Consider the following 18,789-nt stretch of genomic DNA (forward strand, 5'->3'; position numbering starts at 1 on the left):
TATGGCCTTAGAACCTCATCACTGTAGTCTTTGAACATTGCATGAATCTTACCAGCTTTAAAATAATTTTCTGCCACGTAGACATGTGACAATCAGTTTTATTTTTTATTGTTTCCTTTTATAACATTTACACTTGTCTGGGAAATAGAAACTTCTTACAGCAAGTGAAGAAAGTGAGAAACTCTGGGACGTCAACAAGTTTAAAAGAAGAAGAACAATCCTGGTTACTGTTGAAAATGTTTGCTTTGCTAAGCAAACTTCCTGAGTAAGGTACGGCAAGGAAATACCTTGCTACCTTGTTGATCTAGTCACTTGATTTATGTTCAGGAGGAGCACTTTTATGAATAGGGTATACATGATGAGGAAACAAAAAAAGGATTTTTTATTATAAAGCTAACTTCCAGAGCTTTCAAAACATTTTGTCTATTCCTGTGCAACATACATTAAATGACTATTCCTATTTTAAAAAGTTAATGATGTAAAGGATAAATATGAGTAGGCAAGAAAAAGCAAGTCAAGGTGGACAACACAGATTTATGCTAATTGCAAGGCATGAACAAATGTTAGCCATGTTCTTGTTTTCCTTAGCCAGTAACACAATGGATTTGTCAACACATTGCAGAGCAAGTAAGTTTACAAAAGCAGCTGAAGTCTGAAGGTGCTTCTGGAGGGGCTTGAAAAACATTTGAAGTGATTGTTATCAGAAGAGTGAAGCGAGAAGTGGGGGGAAAGTAAAGCATAAAGATTGAATGATCAGATGTTTGGGTATGAGTTAATGGAATTCAGTAGTTTTGGGGACTTGGGTTGTTTTTGGTGTTTTTCTTTGAAGAAGTAAAGTGCTGGCTAAATTGTTTTGTCTCAATATTAGGGATAAATGGGGGGAAAAGGTCAATCTAGAACTTAGTTGGAGAAAAATGGACAGTTTTTATAGAAACAACTAGGTCTGAGGCAATTAAAGGATGATTAGAGTTAAATGATTTTATGATACTGTAAAGCTTCAGTCAGTTTTACTGATTGCACTTACACTTAATTTTCTCAGGTTAGTTCAAAGTCAGGGGAAAGAATATGTACAGCACCAGTGAATCTGCTCCCTTTAAGTTAGGGAAAGTGTTTACTGTTTGTTAGGCATTAGTCTGGGTCAGATTATGAACCAAAATGTGCTCTAACCACCTCTAAGCATGCAGTGGGAGCTATAAGTGGTACTTCTTACCCAAAGGGACAGGGGAATTGTGTTTCATCTGTCGAGAATTAAATTACAATCAAAAGATTCTGAAACCATCAATGAAAAAATTATCTTTGATTCTGTAAAAGAAATCAGCTGGTATGTACGATTCATTTTTAAAAAGCTGTTTGTTCCAAAACAAGGATGGTGACAGTATTTTACAAATTACCTTTGACAGTAGCATATTTTATGAATTGTCTTGACATTGTTGTTCTTCTCCTTATGGGCTTATACTGACCTCTCCTATTTCTGCAACGCCCTGTTGTGAAAGCAACAACAGTACAACAGCAAAGGAAGATGAGAGAAGAGCAAAGAACAACAGGAATCAACCAGACACCCAAAGCTGCAGCTTCCCAAGCAGGTGCCTCATTATCCGAAGTATAATTCCTACCACTGTAGCCTTTGGTTTCATTTAAGTGTTGTTTACTGCTGTTCAGACGAGGAGGAGTGGGCATATGAGATAATACCTCGGCAGACTTGGATATCAAAGTTGAGGGTACAGTCTTTTTGTCCGAGCTGGTGATTGACCTAGTGCTTACTGAAGTTATGCTTGTCCTCTTAGCAAAATGATCATCCAGTGGAAAAGTTTCTGCCCTGGAATAAGTGGTAATTTCAGGTTTTTGGACCATCAGGCTTGTACTGGAGGTGTAAGTGTTTGCTGTTAAGCCATGGCTGGTGGTAGAAGATGGAGCTTGGAGCAGAAGAGAAGTCGATGTGGCATTATGATGCTGGCATCTTTCCCACTCAGTGGCCTTTGTGCTGTTTTGCCTTTCGTATCTACTCAGTGAGGAGTGACTATTTGGCTCTTTGGATGTCAGTTTTTCAAAAATAAGAAGATCTGGATCAATCCCTATTAAATCATAAACCAGGTTAGTTTACATGATAAAAGCTCATCTGCACACCCACAAAAGGAGTACATGGAGACAATGGCATGTCAGGGAGCCCAAATAATACCCACCAACACCTTCTGGACTGGGCGTGTCACTGCCTAGGGTTATGGGACAAGTTATGGGATGGAAGGGAAGTGGATTTTGGGATTGCACAGGACTTACTATGGGATGCTTAGTGAAGGAACCAAAGGTGAGGAAAGGGAGGGATGTAGGCTACTGGGGAGTAGGGGGGTCCCAGCCAGCTCTGAGTGTGTGTGTGACAGTCTGCACCAGCAACTGGAGGGGGGCTCAAGACTAAGGTTGGATCTGGAGACAAGGAGCAGCGGGCAGCCTCGCCTCTCAGTCTCTCAGATCTGGTATGGTATTTTCCCCAAGCATAGTATTGATTAGGTGCTCAGAGCATGAATCTTGAAAGCAGGGTGTATCTTCAAGGTCATTTCTCAAATACTGAATGGAAGAAAGGGGGGAAGTAGCTACATTAATGAAAAAGGAAAAAAAGTCTTACACTCTTGTAGCATTGTATTTTACTTCAGAAGATCTTTTAGCACAGCAACTGACCTAGTATAATTTTTACATTTCCTACAGTTGCTATGTTTTCAGCCTTTATAAATGAAATGCTTAGTTACCTGTTGTGATGTTGTACAAAATGACATTGATTCTAGCCTTTAGTATGCAGCTTTCCAATGCTGGGCAAGACATGTGCAGGCAATTCATATTCTCATGAATAGCTCCATGGTAAAACACTGCCAGATTGCAGGAAACTGTAATACAAAAAGAATGAAGTTGAGCTTATCGGCATAATGAACATTACATTTTGCATGTTATTATATTATTTAACATCAGAAGGTCATTATTACTGGGCAGTTCTCTCGTTGTGCCAACTAAAGCACCTAGTCAGTAAAGTAGAACTACTTATAACTATATTCTTATTTTAAGAAGAAGGAATAGAATAGCGATCTGAATTCTAAATGTGCCTCTGATAAAATAAAATCATATGCTTTAGCTTGTAGTCCGCCTACCAGTTGCCTGCCTTCATGTCTCAGCTGCAGTGAGTGGACCATTTCTAAAAGGAAAGTTATTGAGGAAGACAACTTTGAGATGTTTGCTATTGTGTAATATAACTGTCTACTTGAAACTGGACTGCAACCATTCATTTCACACAGACTATTAAAAAACATCCTAAACTACAATAAGTAAGTGACATCCTGTCCCGCTGCCAGTTCCCAATCGTTTTCCTTGTTTGCCTTTGGGCTATTGTATTTCTGTGAATAGAGTAGTTTAGACAATTCTTTATTTATGTTTGGAGGTTCAGTTCTATCTTCTCACATCAGAAATCCGGGCAAAAGTAATAATGAAAAAATGCCTGAAGAACTTGTCACTGAAATCCAATTTTCAAAAGTATATAGATGCCTGAATCCTAGTGGTTTAAGATTTAGATTGAAAATATATGCTGCATGACTTATGGTTAGAGTCACACTATATAAAAAGCAGGAAAGATTCTTCTTTCAGAGTCTTACAGAACATCAAAATCTCAAGTCAAAATCTCAAGTCAAAAGTTAATTTTAATGTATATCAATGTGCTTGGAGCAGGATCAATGTCAGGTTTTTAGTTGTACGAAGTTTTGGAGGTTTTATTTATTTTATTTTACCTGCCTTGAATGTAACCTCCATACCTAAGCTAATACAGCTACCTGCAATTAAAAAAAGTATTGGCAGGGCAGGGAACATATTCAACAGCAGAAAATAGTGTAAATTATTAAAACAGCTAAGGAGAACTTCTGATACTGATTCTGACTCTCAAGCTTTGCACTTCAGAAAATTGTAGCATACCTTCTGACTCTAAATTTGACAATTTGTGTATGATATGAACTTTTAAGATAAGATCTGTATTTGTTAATGTAACTGTCTAGAACATGTGAATTAATAGGGCTGAAGAGTAGCTTCAGGCAAACAATTCTAAAATAATTCTGTGATTTTTTTTTTAATATAGGAAAAGCATTTTAGTTACAGTATATTCATGTAACACTCTTACGAAAAAGCTTTATTTTACATAAATTGTTAGGAAACTACCTAGCTTTATAAATGTATTCTATTTACTTAGGTATTTGTTCCAAACATTTTCCTCATATTTGCAAGTAATGAAAATAATTTGTAATACTTCTGCAATGAACAACAGAAAAAAATCATTCAACTCTTCCTATTTTATGTGTAGTTAAAAAACCAGAAAATCCCTAGCCTATCTACAAATGAGAAAAGGAAGAAAATACACTAAACCCATGCTTACTGTCTTTTCTGCATTACTTGTATTTTTTCAGTCAGTAGCCTCAGTACTGCATCATAGATTAACACAGTAAGCATAAACCTTGAAAATAGTTTTTTCCGTCATAATTAACTTATCTGCCCTAAGAGAGAAACATTATTTTCAAAAAATGTGTACAATTAAGTAATAATAATTTGCAATTAAATACTAAATAATTAATTAAATAAAAATAATAAATTATTAAATAAAAATTTGCAATGCTATTGCACTCTGTCTGAACAACACAAATTCAGCAACTCTGTGGAAGAAAAAATCATGGCAGAAGTGCTGTTACAGAATTCTCTTGTGTCTTTTAGCTACTTACATATAAAGATCAAGGTTGTCTGCCTAGCTGAAACAAAACCTAATATTTAGAAGTAAAACTGAGATCCTAAACTGTAATGATTGCAATGTAAAGCTAAATCAAAGATGATAATCACCAAATTGTCTTTCACTGATATAATTTTCATGTCCTATATCTACCTCTAGTTAGGCTTTATCAGTTTCCAGTTATTTGTCATAGGAACTTGAGCTTAGAGTAGATATTTAGGAAAGTAAGACTGGTACAAAGACACAATTATCAAAACAATAGAAGAACATAACTTGTGGGAGACAGAATTATAATCTTACAGGGATTATACAAAGCTTTGGCTTTATTATATAACAATTGGTTTACATTTTTCTTTAAAAGATTAGAAACATTTTGTAGTGTTAGAGAAGCATATTTCATAGAATCATAGAATCATAGCATGGTTTGGGTTGGAAGGGACCTTTAAAGAACATCTAGTTCCAACCCCCCTGCCATGGGCAGGGACACCTTCCACTAGACCAGGTTGCTCAAAGCCCCACCCAACCTGGCCTTGATCACTTCCAGGGATGGAGCATCCACAACTTCTCTGGGCAACCTGTTCCAGTGCCTCACCACCCTCATAATGAAGAATTTCTTCCTTGTATCTAATCTAAATCTACCCTCTGTTCAGTTTAAAGCCATTACTCCTTGTCCTATCACTACATTTAGCCAGTACAGAACTATTTTGATATATTTCCTGACGAATACAGGCATTTCTACAGGTGATATATAAAAAAAACTGGCTTCTACGAATAAAGGAATTTAAAATCGAGTTACTTTTTAAGAAAGTAATTCTGAATATAGAAATAGTTCTAGGCATCAGTAAACATTTTGCATCATTTTTACCATAAGTTAACAGTTTAAAAGTCAAAGCCCTTTAAATATTTCTGTGAAATATCTATGTAGTACTTGCTTTTCTGTGATAGCTTTTGTTCAAAGATTCTTAAACACTCTGCAAACACTAACAATGTGGTATTATTGAAGTCATTGTTTGAAAAATCACATTTTTCCGCTGTTTGTTCACATTAATGATTTTTCTTCCAACAGAAAACTGTTCTTCACTTGCATCATATGTAGCAGTATGTACTGTTGCCTTCAGACTCAGACAATGTTCTGGATTTTGTCAAAGAATGGATGTTTTGTGCTAATAGTATACTTTATGGGTTTTTTTCAGTGTGATACATGAATACTATGCAAGTTTCTGATACAGAATCTTATTTAAGAATACATTATTCTGATACAGATCTTATTTAAGAATATATAAGACACCTGAAAATACATGTATTTGTTTGAAGGGAGGAGTGAAATCTTCGAAACCTTTCCAATCTTCCAAGTTTGTGCAGAGTTCTGTTGTCATGAGAAACTCCGGGTTTTAGCACAACATAATTATAAGTGTTTTTCATTGTAATGATTACTTTGCAAGCTTTATGAAAATATCATTAAATAGTAGAAAAAAGTATCTCATCTGATAAACTTGGCTTCTGTGGATATATTCTCTGGGATCTGTGATGGATTTTATTGCATAAAATCAGGTAAGAAAAGTAAGTCACAAACCTATTTTTTTTTAAAGAAGGATAGTTCTTTGGTCAGGAAAAATACTTTAAAAGCATGCTATAAGAGATTTTGCTTTGATTTTGCTTTGAGATTTTGCTTTGAGATTTTGCTTTGAGGAGATATAAACAACATATTTAATTGCTTGTTTTTAAATTATTTCAAAATTTCTTTTTATCTTGTAAGAATAGCTTTCAGTAATTGTGCTATTACTGAGAATCCAGCAAAGAAATTTAACTTACCAAACTTCTTACCAACATTTCTTGAAATCTTAATTAGGACATTTATTGGCAGTAGTATTTGTGGTAGTGACTACATCTGTCTCTTCGGGATTGTAAGGAAATCACAAGCTGATTTAAAGCCTATCTTTGAAATGCCATCTAATGTCTCTATTTTAGTTAGGATTGGAACAAATTTGTGCTTGACTATGTAACATTATAAAAATGAGATTCCAAGTTAGCATTACTTATCTCTGTAAGGTATCCAATCCCATGTTCTATGAGAAAAAGTTTGTTGTCCAAATAGGAAAAACATTGCTGAAATGTAGATAATTGTTCTTTCCTCAAAATATTTAAGATACTCTTCCCAGGAATGCTGCTGGCAGTTATATTAGTTACGTCAGTGTCAGGTTGTCAAGGTCATGTTTTTGCTCATAATTCAAAATTTGATCAAAATTTATATTGACTGGTTTTAGTAACTGGTACCTCACTTTCATCCTCCATATCCAAAAACCTTTCAAGTCTTGTGAGTTTTGCAGTCAAATTTAGGTACCACAGACACGCACTTCACGTACACTCCTAAAATATACTCCTGTAGTGTACCAATGCAGTGTGATACAGAGAAAGTATAGTCTTGGGCTTAAGACAAGCAATGGCTTTTCTTATTTTTATTCTGAGTCTGAGTTTACAAGGCTAGGGAAAAGGGGTTGCCAGCTGAATAACTGCTATTATTTATTGCTATAACTTTATTGTTCCTATTAACATTATACCTGGGTTGCACCAGAAACATGGTGTAAACACAGAACAAGAGAGTGCTCTCTCCAAGAAAACAAATATTCTTGTATTTCAGAGAAGGACAAATTGTGTGTTCACTCCCATTTCCCCTTCACCATGTCCTAGTCTAGTACCGTACTCTATGAAGAGTCCTGTTGGAATCAGTGTCACTAATTTTTCTGTGCAGGAGGAGATGGTGATGGATACTGAAGAGTTATTGTTTCAATGTTAGCATTGCCCACAAGCTTTGTAACAGAGATCTAAAATTTCAAAGCAGACCCTAAGATTTTCATGTGTTTCTAGTGTGGTCTTCTAAAAAATTCATATTATCAAGTTCCTTTCTATAGGACTGAAGAGGGGGGAACAGTTACAATGTGCCTCTGCTTTCCTGCCTCGAAGAATGCATATATCCCAATTGTTAGCATTATTTCTTCTTTAAATAAAGGAATGTTTATATAAAAATTATCCAAAATGTTTTTCCTCATACATCATGATGCAAATTTTAATGTATGCCACAATCTTGATAATAAACACTCACCGTTCCTCAGAAGGCAGCAGGTTCTGCTGCACTGTTGGGCTGAGACTTCTGCATAAATCTTCAGCACCTGGGCTCCCCTCTTCTGCGATTCCTGCAGGTCAATCAGAAGACCTGGGAAGCGTCGGATCCAGCAGTTTTTGTAAAACGTCGTGGGTGAGCAGAGAGAGTCTGACTCCACGGCCAAACCCAAGACCAACAACACTTCTGCTATTGTCACCAGCAGAACCATCTCTTCAATGTAATGGGCTTAGTCAGCGCACTTTCTCCTCCACGGACGCACTAGAGTTTGGACCAGCATTTTAAGAGACAACCTCTTGGGTGGTGAGGATACTGCCAATTCAGCCAGGGACGTGAGCCAGGGGATGCTTTTTCCCGACAATTCCCATGATGCTGTTTGGGCAGCTGCTGGAAGGAAGCAGCCATTTTATGAGCTACATACAATTATAATAGTTATTATTGTTGTTCTCTAACTTAATTATTTGAGACAGTGTTTGAGAGACAACAGGCACAGGTTGCTTTTAGTCATTCAGAGAATTTGTTTCTGTGGTCCCAAGTTTATGTTTCTTGTCCTTCTAAGATCAAACTAGGCAGACAGCCTTAATGTGTGATGAATAATGGTAAGCTCAGCATGTTGTTTCACCTCAGCTCTGAAAGTATGTGGTACAGTCACTTGAGAGGAGGTAGGTCTGCCACTTCATTCAGGCACACTATTACACTAAACACAGAAGAAACAGTTTAGTTTCGTAACACTTTTTGAATTATCTGGTGGCTGCAAATATAGTTTCCTTCTTTACTAACAAACTGAACTATCTAATTCTGTCTGCCAGCCAGAGGTGGAAATTTGTTCCTCTTCCCTACTCTGTTTTGGTTGCAAGAATAATATGATTTTATTTGCAATGATCTAGGAATAGATGAATATGACTGGACAAGGCTGTGACCTACATTCATCTCCGGAGTAGGCAGGTAATCAAAGTCCTGCTCCTAATCTTCCATGAGTTTAAGAATATTGAACAGTCTGTATGGGTTCTTCTGCTTATGTTTAAGCTTGGAAAAGGCGTGTGAGAATGCAAGGAAAAAAATATAGTTGGCATATAGGGAGGCAATTTTTCAAGCACCTGCTCTGAAACCTGAAACTCCCAAGTGTTTTGTTCCTTAAAAGGACCCAGTCTGATCCCTGATTCCCGCTTCTGTATGCCTTTCATACAGAAAGGCTTTAAAATATTACAATACATGAGTTCATTTAAACTCAATGGACTATACAGTGAGGTGGAGAGAATTAGGTAGAAATACAGTTGTCTGCAGTAAAAATTGTGTGTTGAATATATAAAAATATTTTAGATGGCATTTTTTCCCCTCAAGATTAGAATCAAGGAATTTCCCCAGTCCTACATGAAGTATAGAGCAGTGACATGGTGCGGGGGGGAAGCCTCAAACTCATTTTAATTCTTTAGTCATTATAGCTGGTGTTTGTTTCGCAAGACAAGGCCCCCAGTTTGGAAATGAGCCGACATGTATACAATTTTGTTCCTTACAGAGGTCCTTAGAAGTTAATAGAGCTCAGAGCAGGTTAACTCCTGTTGATCCAATAGCAAGACCAAGGTATTTATTTATTCAGTGGAACTACTGGCTATAATTAGGAGGATTCCAAATAAATGTCTGTTTTTATGCAGACTGCTTGTCTGTTGTGGGGAATACGTGAATTAAATTGTAAGAAAGAGCCTAAATGGGTAATTCTTTAAGCCTCTGTCCTGAAAACCAGCTCTTGGTACTTGTGTCATTTTATTTAGTTTTGGTAGTTTGATGTGCTTTATTTTCATTTTCATCTCTGTGGAAAATCACTACTTAAAACCTTAAATATGTTTCAATAGACCTGTTAGTTTGCATTTAGTGGACGGCCCAGGGATGTTTTTAGGCATTTATCTACCATTGCCACAAGCACTATTGACAGCGTATTTTTCTACAGTTTTTGTTTCAGCCTTGCAAATATTCCAAGGCATCACTTGATATGGGACACACTCAGAATTTTGAAAGATATGCCTGTATTTTGGCATTATCTCCAGTATTTAGTATGAATTTTGCATCTATTTTGTTCTGTAAGACTTCATACAAAAATGTTGATTCCTGATTGCATTCCTCACTCCTACTCTTCCTATATCCCAAAGAAGAGAAATCTAGAGGATTCTGAATAACTTGGGGAAGCATGGAACATTAAACTAATACAAACCAAGGATTTATATTAGATAAAGCTGAATATGTCTTTAGTCCATTGAAGTAAATAGGATTATTTGCATGAACAAAAAATTAGATATAATAGGTAGCTTTAATGGTATATGTATTTGTAGTTACATAAAGATTACACTGTCTCGGCTCCTCTGTTTTTATACGTTTGATGCCTTGCAAAGTGTATGTGTAAATAAAAAATATGTTTACTTCTCCCTTGCCAGGAAAATAAAAATAAACAAAGGACTAGCCCTGTGACCTACTTCAGTTAGATGGACCTGAAATACCGTACGATTTTTTCAATTTCAGTGGGGCTCTGTCCAGACATTAAGGTAAAGTGCGAGACTGGATGTGAACACACCTGATCATCTATGCATCTTTCAGACCATTCAATAAGTCTTCCTCTGTTTTGAATAAAGTAACAAATTCTTAAGTACCTGTTCCATTGAGGCAGTCACCAAACACAGTGTAAGTGTGAGTACTCACTGTGCATAATGTTTAATTATGTATTTGCAAAATTGGGCTTGGGTAGCCAGTCACGTTTTGTACAGATCTGTATGTTTTCAATGTATATTTTAAATCTCTTTTTTGTTTGCCACTGTTTGTCAATAGACACGTTGCTAGTTTTTCTCAGCACCTTCATGTTTTTATTCTGTTATTCTGCTGTGTGCTTCAACCAAGCAGCCTTTTCCCCTTTTCATTACTTGTCATTCTTTCTCCCTTCTCTGTTTCTGAATAAATTATAAGAGCAGGAATAGCTGCAGGGAAACTTTTTATTTAATTAAATATAAAGAGATTGAAATAAATAAATAAATGGCTGCTTTAGGCAATTTCCTTTAAAAACTGAAAAGTTCTCTCTCTTAAATTTCAGTCTCTTCTGCCAGCTTCCCCATAATTTCACTTTGACTTTTCTAAGGGAAATGCATATATATAATTTAATGCTGAAGTTTTAAATCACAAACATTTTGCAAGAAGGAAATACCCGAGTCTTACCTGCAAACCAGTGGCTGACTGTTCCATGTGCTCTGCAAGGAGGGATCAAGAGCCTTTTACTGTTAGTAAGGAGTCTCTGGCCAGTATCAGACCAGCACTTCCATGTTACTCAGTAATTCTTTTCATCGGTCTTCTCAAATTTCTTCCTGAGAACAAAAAGGCAGGTGCCTGTTTTCTGTGAGAACGTGGATGTCTTTGCAGACCTTTCAGTAAAAGAGATATAAATGTACCTGACACAAAGGAAGAGAATGATCTTTTTAATGATTCTTGTTATAAACAGTACCTGAAGTTTTCTACCTGGGCTGGCAGTGATAATGGCACAATCCAAGAGCTTCCTAGCACAAAGGATTCATCATCAGGCATTAACTCTTTTTTTGCCAAATACAAACAAAAGCAGACACCTTTTCCATATAAAGTAACAGATATATGTTGATATTTGGAACTATATTTAGCTTATATGGAACATATGGTTCTAGTACTCAGAATATGTGAAGACCAGAAAGATCTATATAGTACAGGAAAGCATTCCTGAAAAGGACTAAAAATGCCAAGGCTTTGATTCTGTAGTCAGATCAGCCTGTCTAAAACTACACTGCACATTGGCTTTGTTCATGGGTCATCTGTTGCCCACACTTTATTGTCTCGTGCTTCTCTGCTGAGTATCCTGAAGTCCCCTGTCAGCCCTGGGAGGGGAGGACAGTCAATGTCCTGGGCCAAGCTGAAGTTTAGGCATTTATGCTGTTTGAACAGCTACGGGAGACCGTGGTGTTAGTTGCTACGTCCCAGCCAAGGCTAGTGCCTGTCTTTTGATAGTTTCTCCTTTCTTCTGCTCTGTCAGTGGTGGTTAAGCCAGAATGATCAGAGAGGGACACATCCCTCATGTAAATGCAGACTAGACAAGAGGGGACAGTTGGGCCTCCTGTCTGCATCTTCCCTTTCCCAAGTAGATTACAGGAGAGAAGGGAGAGATACTCCCTGAGGCCCAGATGTGGCAAAGCAATGTTCCTCGGTGCTGCCATGATGATGCAGAAGTACGCAGCAAATTATTGCTGCTAGCACAGACCCAGCCTGTCTCAGGCGTGGGAAGAGACCAGTGCTAACTGTGTAAATCACTTCTCTGCTACACTTAAAGTCAAACACGTTAGCTTAAATCATCTGTGTTTTAGATTGCCTCTGACAGAGCAGTTGAAAGATGACAATTGCCAGCTGAGAAGAAGCCTGCAGTTTCCCATGTGAGTTATGAGCCTGCCTATGTACTCATTCGAACACCAGTAAGCTTATTTAATCAAATGTGCAGCATAATCCCATGCAATGTCAGCCCTAATAATCTCTGCTGAAGTCAGTGGAGCTCTGTGCCTGTGTTGCGCTCCATGTGAATAAATTGAATTGCAGGCCTGTGTTGAAATCGTCTTTATCTCGTTTTTCTTAGATACGTACATGTGTTTTCCCTTTATTACGGCAGTGTTAAGGTCAAAATTTTACCTAAGCTAAGTATTTTGATAATGCCAGAATATGTCACTGTAACTCTATTATAGTATAAAAGTTATAAAATACTAATGTAATGAATCATGAAATAATGAAATGTAAGTACTTTGAAAAAAATATCAAAGCAAATCTTTTTGACATTACTGAAATACTGTGCTCACTTTCTCCTTTAAAATTTCCTTGAAATCAAAACATTCTTGCAAAATGTCTTAAGTCCAACAAAACAGCATTTTTTGAGAGAACTGTTTTGTCAAAAACAACTATTAGTGGTCAGATTTTGGTTTGGAGCAATATATCAAGTTTTTAATGAATCTGACCTTCTCCAAGGTTTGGGACAGTTGGGTCCAAGATTCTGGTTTCAGGCCCATCCCAGCAATATGGTAAAAAGAGGTGAAATATTACAGTTTCTGTTCCTGGGACTTTGTGCAAACCATTTTTTAAACCCTTGTTTCACAGGGGCTGCCAGGCCCTGAGATTCTCTCGGAGCTTGGCTTCAAACTAATTCTGGTAAAACCTCTGCACGAAGGCTGGAATCTGTGTGTTCAAACAAAGAGCAACAGAAGTCTTAGCCAGATTAGATTTATACAAATATAAATCTACTGGCATACATATAAACTTGAGCCAAGGTTTATGACAAAAGGCACAATGTTTAGCAAACACTCTAATGAATGAATGCTGATTTATGACAGAACTTGAAACTAGGCAAAGGGGATGGAGTTTCAATATTGTGATGAATTTTATACAGCTGGATACTTAGTTAAAGTCTTTCATGTGGATTACCATTCATCTTACCTAGTTATTATGTACTAAAATTCAGCTCTGCCTGTCTGCACCAGGATTTAAAAATATATGCTGTTTTAAAAGCACCCAGTTTACTCTCATCTAGACAGAGCTACACAAGAAAATTCTGGCTGGGGATGCACGATGCATTTCTGCAGAACAAACACCCCTCACAGGAGATTCAGCAGCAGGCAGAGCACTCCAGCAGCCTGCCCCCTGTTCAGGTTTTTTCAAGGAACACTTATTTCACCTGAGAGAGTTTCAAGGAAATTCCTTACTGGGTCTTTGGCATAAAAACCGGAACAGATTGAACGCCACTGTAACGATTTACACGCTTATGCCTCCGTTCTGCTGTCTGGTGACTGAACTTCCTCATGATCCACGGAGAATGCCCACTAGCATACAGACTATTGGAACAGCTTTTTTGCTGCCCAGAGAGAGCTCAGTAGCACACACTTCAGTATTAATCACTCATTAAATTTGACTAAAGCAGGGGTAAGTTAAGTACTTGATAATAAATAATCAGCATTCAAAAAAATACCACTCCAAGTATTTTTTCAGTAGTGTTACAACATACATGTGTTGCAAGGAATAAATATTAAATAGTATGTCAAAAGCAGAAAAATTAAACAGAAAATAATAGGGAATAAAGTCTAAACAAGTGCTATTAGAAATAGGAGTGCTTTTTTTTGGAATAGCATCGCTAATGGCATTGGGTAAGAAGTGCTTTGTTTGGCCGCTAATCTGAAAAAAGAAATTACCTTTATTTAGCAGCTCATCCTTCACAAACGATAGGGATTTCAGTTGAAATAAAATTATGCTCCAGTCAGTTCCTCTCAGAAATGCCAAGATCCTTTAGAACACTGATATTTTTAATGCTGAAATACTGCAGGATATTTCCTATGTTCCACAGATGCTTACTTTGTATCCTGTGACAAGGAAAATACTAAACAATGGCAGCAGTTGGTGAATCATTTCCAAAAGACTAATTCCTCTCTTGAGTAATTCCACTATTACTCAATATACAGTTCCCTGGCAGTACAGTACAATTCCCTGGCGTCTCAGAGGGAAGAATGTGGCACTTTATATTTTATCTTAGATAGCATGTATATTTTAAATATCCCCTGAATCGGTTCCAGTTCACATTTTAGACTAATAAGGCTGAAAGGAACTCAATTTTTCCTTTGTTTTTTGCCCTCTATGTGGTCCTTTCCTTAGAGCAATCAGGTTGGTGTTACTTTCTGGTTCTCATGTATTATCCAGTGTCTCTGTGTTGAATCAAGAGAAGGTTTGCCTAAAACAAACACAAAACCACTGCAGTCTTCCTTTAGGCACTGTACTGGTGCTTAAGGGTTTGGTTCTCTTCTGCTGCAGATTTTTTGAGTGATTTTGGGTTAGACCCACAAAGAAATTCAGGCTATATTTCATGTATATGTAAACCAGGTTTCCTGCCAAGAAAAGCATTTGTCATTCTGATTCCCAGTCACTGGTACTTCTGTTACCCCCCTTTGCTGTGTCTTGTGACCTTACCAGACTGGAGACCCATCCAGCTTACCACACAAAGCCATTGAGTGGTTCACGGAGGAAAAACAAGTGGCCACGGTTTTCTAAGTAAATATAAGCAGTGTTAAATACTTGAAGTGAATCTAAAGTGTAAGCAGGCTTCAGTCGTAGCGCACAGAGCAGGCTTGCACCAGCCCCATACACATGCCTTGCCAGTCATGAAGCATGAGCTGAGCTCCATGCAAAACAGCAAGAGTGCTACTTCTGTCTAGTTATCTCTGGCTTTGCTTCTCCTATCTTTGTAGCAGTAGCTCCTCCTGACTCTCTCTGTTTCCTTGCTTTTGCTAAGCTAGAGTAGTCAGAGGGCTATAGAAAGGTATGCCCAGGCAGAGAAAGGGTCAGAAGCTTAGGTTTTCCGTATCATGGTTCAATGGTCTATTACAATGTAGCTGCTGTATAAAAGAGCTTCTTCCATTTCCAAGTCTTTCTAAAAGAAAAGAGTGATCTCTCTTCAGCCTTGGAAATAATTCAGGCATTAACTACAAAAAAATAGTTCAGGCACCAAGCACAGGAAAAAGTGTCTAGACTGTGAATCCCAAGCAGAAATGGCCATCTCGACTCTAGAGAGCCCTTATTGACACTCTCTGGTGCCTTCCTGCTCCATTTGTTGGCACTTAAGAATCCTTTTCCTTGAGATAAATTTGTCTCTCAGACACTGTAGAGAGAGACCTGAAGTACCTGAAACAGGCTTGACGATTTTGCTCCAGAAGCCAAAGTCTAAAAGCTAGGTATTGAAAACCTGAGCATAGTTACCCTTGTCTTCCTCTCTGCGTAAATGTCTTGTTCTTCAGAGTATGTTCTTTTATCACACACTCATTTAACATCTACCACGATGCAAACTTGTTTTCATGTTGTTTCATGCTTCAGCATGTTCTTAAAGAGTGATAGATGGTCTTTCATCTTTGTTTCAAAGATCATGCAAGTCTTTTATGGCTCTTAACTACAGACTTTGTAGCTCTAGCACTAGAGTTCCATTTTTAACTCTGGAAAATACACTTCTTACTCTCTTAAGATCAACCAAGATGATTGCTGGTGAAACAGCAAGACCTTTTCTTTGATTCCAGTATAATAATATGTATTATTGATCTTACCATAAAACAGTATAGCTGTAGACCAGGAGACAGATGAAATTATCTGTACAAATATGGAACAAAAAGGTAGTGCTTGCCTTGGTGCATTTGCAGTGTAAGTACTACCTAAGCACACCATGGAGACTGACTGACTAGTGTAGTAAAAAAACAAGGGAACTGCCCTGTCAGCATGCTCTGACTTAACACAATTGCTCAGTCCTAAGCCTGGATAACGCACAGATAGCTGACAATCAGCCTAGTAAAAATAATTCGTTAAGGAAACAGATTTAGGCTTTTTACAAAAGTGGCCATTCAACAAAGAGTACTGCTGACCCCTTGTGCATATGACAGCTCCTGATGAAAGCTATAGAAGTCAGTGCTCTCGAAAGTTTGCTGGCAGGAAGAAAACAGTTATTAGTACATGACAGAACTGATCCAGTTTATTAAAAACCTCATGGACTGTGGGGAAGATGGACTTGAAATCCTTGGCAGAGCGGCAGGTGCAGGCACATAGGCAACAGAAGAAATATTCCATCTATCCAGGCTGCGGTGTCAACACTTTGAGGGAACAGAACTTATCATAACTGACTACATGGAAAAAATCACTCACCAGTTAGGAGCTAACTTACCAATACATCAAAATATGAGACTCCAAAACAGATGTCTAAAGATGGCAATCATACTGTATTCCAACAGGGGAGCTTAATGGCCACGACAAACACGAGCTCTCTGTTTACCTCTGAAGTATGAATGATTACAATTGCTTGAAATGTCTGCCTATGGGAATTAAAGTACAAGAAGGAAATATGGGTTGGACTCCTGCTGAAGTGGTAAGGCACTTGTGTGTGATAATCTTTTCAAGGCTGAACCTGAGGCAGAGAAAAAAACAGTCAGTGCTCAGACTCAGGCTTCAGCTAAGTGTAAGAAAGTTGAAAAGCCAAATGATGCAGTGCTCCATCAAGAACAGAAGACAGGAGAGTGGAATTTGAAAATTGATTAAATATTGAGGGAGAATGAAAAAGGAATGCAAAACAAGCAAACAGTGAAACTCATTAGTAGGAAAGAGAAAACAAGAGGTGATATTGACCTAGCTAGGGACTGAGGCTGCTGAGGAGCTCTTTGGAACTGGTTGGAATCCTATGTAAAACGATTTCAGAACATGGAATGGGCCCTTCAAAAACAAGATGATGAACATGTTTTGAAGCGAGGTGGAAAAATAAAATGCACAGAAATTTACTCCACCTCAACAAATGCTTTTATAAAAATCCGCAGAAAAGAACACCTGTAACTCTGAGATTGACTTTCATGTCATCTGTATGGGCTGGAGTTAAGAAACCAAAGATCAACAAAGCAGTGAGAGAGGATCATCTCACAACAGAGGCTAAAAAAGGCTAAAAAGCAAACAACCCTGTCTTCCTTAAAAAAAAAAACACAAAAGGAAAGAAAAAAAAGAAATAAAAGCAATAGCCTAATGACACTCTGAAGAGTTCTAATAGTTAGGGTAAATGATCTCTTCTGAGTAATGGAAATAGAGTTGTCTGAAAACTAAGCAATCTGCAATAACTGGAGATGAGTCTCATTACTGCTAAAGAGAAAGATTTTCTATGGTCTGCAATACATGGGTGAATATGTTTATAAAGAAAAAAACTATGAAATATATTTTTAGTCTTTATATTGAGCATCATCATATAAGAATACACAGGATGGCAGACTTCCTCATCTGTTTCAGCAGTTTAAAAAAAAAACCAAAAACTGTCATGTTTCAGGAGTTTAAGAAGGCAAACAGCAAACCAGTCACTTTATCCATGTCCACGATGCTCAGTTATTAATTTGCTCTTTCCTTGTTCATGTCAGACAAACTCAGGGCCCTGGTATGTAGATCACTCTCATGAATAACATAGATGTCCTATTCCAGGAACGTAGTTTATGAATAACATAGATGTCCTATTCCAGGAACGTAGTTTAAACAGAAAAGATAGGGTAGCAGGACACGTTATAGAGTTATAGGCCAAACCAGGAGCTGAGACACTGAGGGACTTGTGCAGGAGGAATCGGGAAGGTCACAGCAGAATGACGTATCGTACTTGCCGTTCCTAAATCCTACCGCTGCACTAGGCGTGCAGGATGGTCCTTTTGTGGTCTTTGTTAGTGGACGCCACAGCGTCAAGATGCCGTGGCAATGACGCCGACTGCGGCGCTCCCGCATCCTCTCTGCCTGCGCACGAACACACGTCCACATACCGTGTATTTCCCGGCGTGTGTGGTTCGAGAACATTCCCCCTCTCCAGGGATGCAGGAGTACGTTTACGGCAAGAGGTCAGAGCTGCCGGCCGGGGCCGCCACCCCGGCCCAGTTCTGGCAGCGCCAGGGGGGACGCGGGGGAATCGCTGCACGTTTTGCCGGTCCCTGCACCCCGGAGCCGAGGGCTTGGCCTCTCTGATCGTGTCCCCGACACCCACGAGAGCTTGAAAATCCCCCCCTCCCCAGCACAGGGCCCGGGCGGGGTGGGTGGGCGCCCTGCAGCGCCGTTCGGCAGCCGGGCAGCGCGGAGAGGCCCGGCCCGCGCCTGAGCGCTCAACATTGCCTTTTTAGGGGTTTTTTTTCTTTCCTCCCTGTGTTTTTTTTTCCCCTTCCCCGTCTTCTCTCCTTGCAGGGACGGAGCGGCGGCGGGGGCCGGCGGGGCTGCGGCAACGCCTCCCCCATCCCTCCCTCCCTCCTTCCCTCCCTCCCAGCCCGCCTCCCCCGGCGGGGCCCGGCGCGGCGCGGCGCGGCCCGGCCCGGCGTGGCCCGGCGCCGCTCCGCTCCGCTCCTCCCACCCCGGCAGCGGCCGCCGGGGC

General features: G+C 38.8%; 1 protein-coding gene across 11 annotated transcripts; it reads right to left on the reverse strand.

Annotated features, from left to right (window-relative positions):
- Positions 1–61: 61 nt before the first annotated feature.
- On the reverse strand, positions 62–18,627 carry MANSC4 (MANSC domain containing 4). Of its 11 annotated transcripts, none has more exons than XM_072877049.1 (7): positions 18,037–18,627; positions 16,582–16,725; positions 14,081–14,248; positions 11,055–11,284; positions 7,842–7,932; positions 2,739–2,873; positions 62–2,072 (listed from the first exon to the last, which is right to left on the reverse strand). In XM_072877049.1, exons 4-7 carry the CDS (start codon positions 11,079–11,081, stop codon positions 1,381–1,383), a joined length of 945 nt encoding a protein of 314 aa, XP_072733150.1. In that variant the 5' UTR covers positions 11,082–11,284; positions 14,081–14,248; positions 16,582–16,725; positions 18,037–18,627; the 3' UTR covers positions 62–1,380. The 11 variants fall into 11 exon arrangements, with proteins under 11 accessions (XP_072733150.1, XP_072733096.1, XP_072733069.1 ...); XM_072876995.1 differs by having other exon boundaries at positions 65–2,072; positions 7,842–8,243; positions 16,582–16,729; positions 18,194–18,627; XM_072876968.1 differs by having other exon boundaries at positions 65–2,072; positions 7,842–8,243; positions 14,081–14,172.
- Between the last annotated feature and the right edge of the window lie 162 nt (positions 18,628–18,789).

This window comes from Ciconia boyciana, chromosome 1, assembly GCF_034638445.1.
Source record: "Ciconia boyciana chromosome 1, ASM3463844v1, whole genome shotgun sequence".
In the NCBI taxonomy this organism is placed as follows: domain Eukaryota; kingdom Metazoa; phylum Chordata; class Aves; order Ciconiiformes; family Ciconiidae; genus Ciconia; species Ciconia boyciana.

Bases quoted from the DNA above. Each gene is read 5' to 3' on its own strand.
- MANSC4 (XM_072876995.1), bottom strand. From the start codon at position 8,070: ATGGTTCTGCTGGTGACAATAGCAGAAGTGTTGTTGGTCTTGGGTTTG. The intron at 2,874-7,841 runs GTGAGTGTTTAT...TTTGTATTACAG, and splicing joins CTGCTGCCTTCTGAGGAACG to TTTCCTGCAATCTGGCAGTG. The intron at 2,073-2,738 runs GTAACTAAGCAT...ATGATTTAATAG, and splicing joins TTTGTACAACATCACAACAG to GGATTGATCCAGATCTTCTT.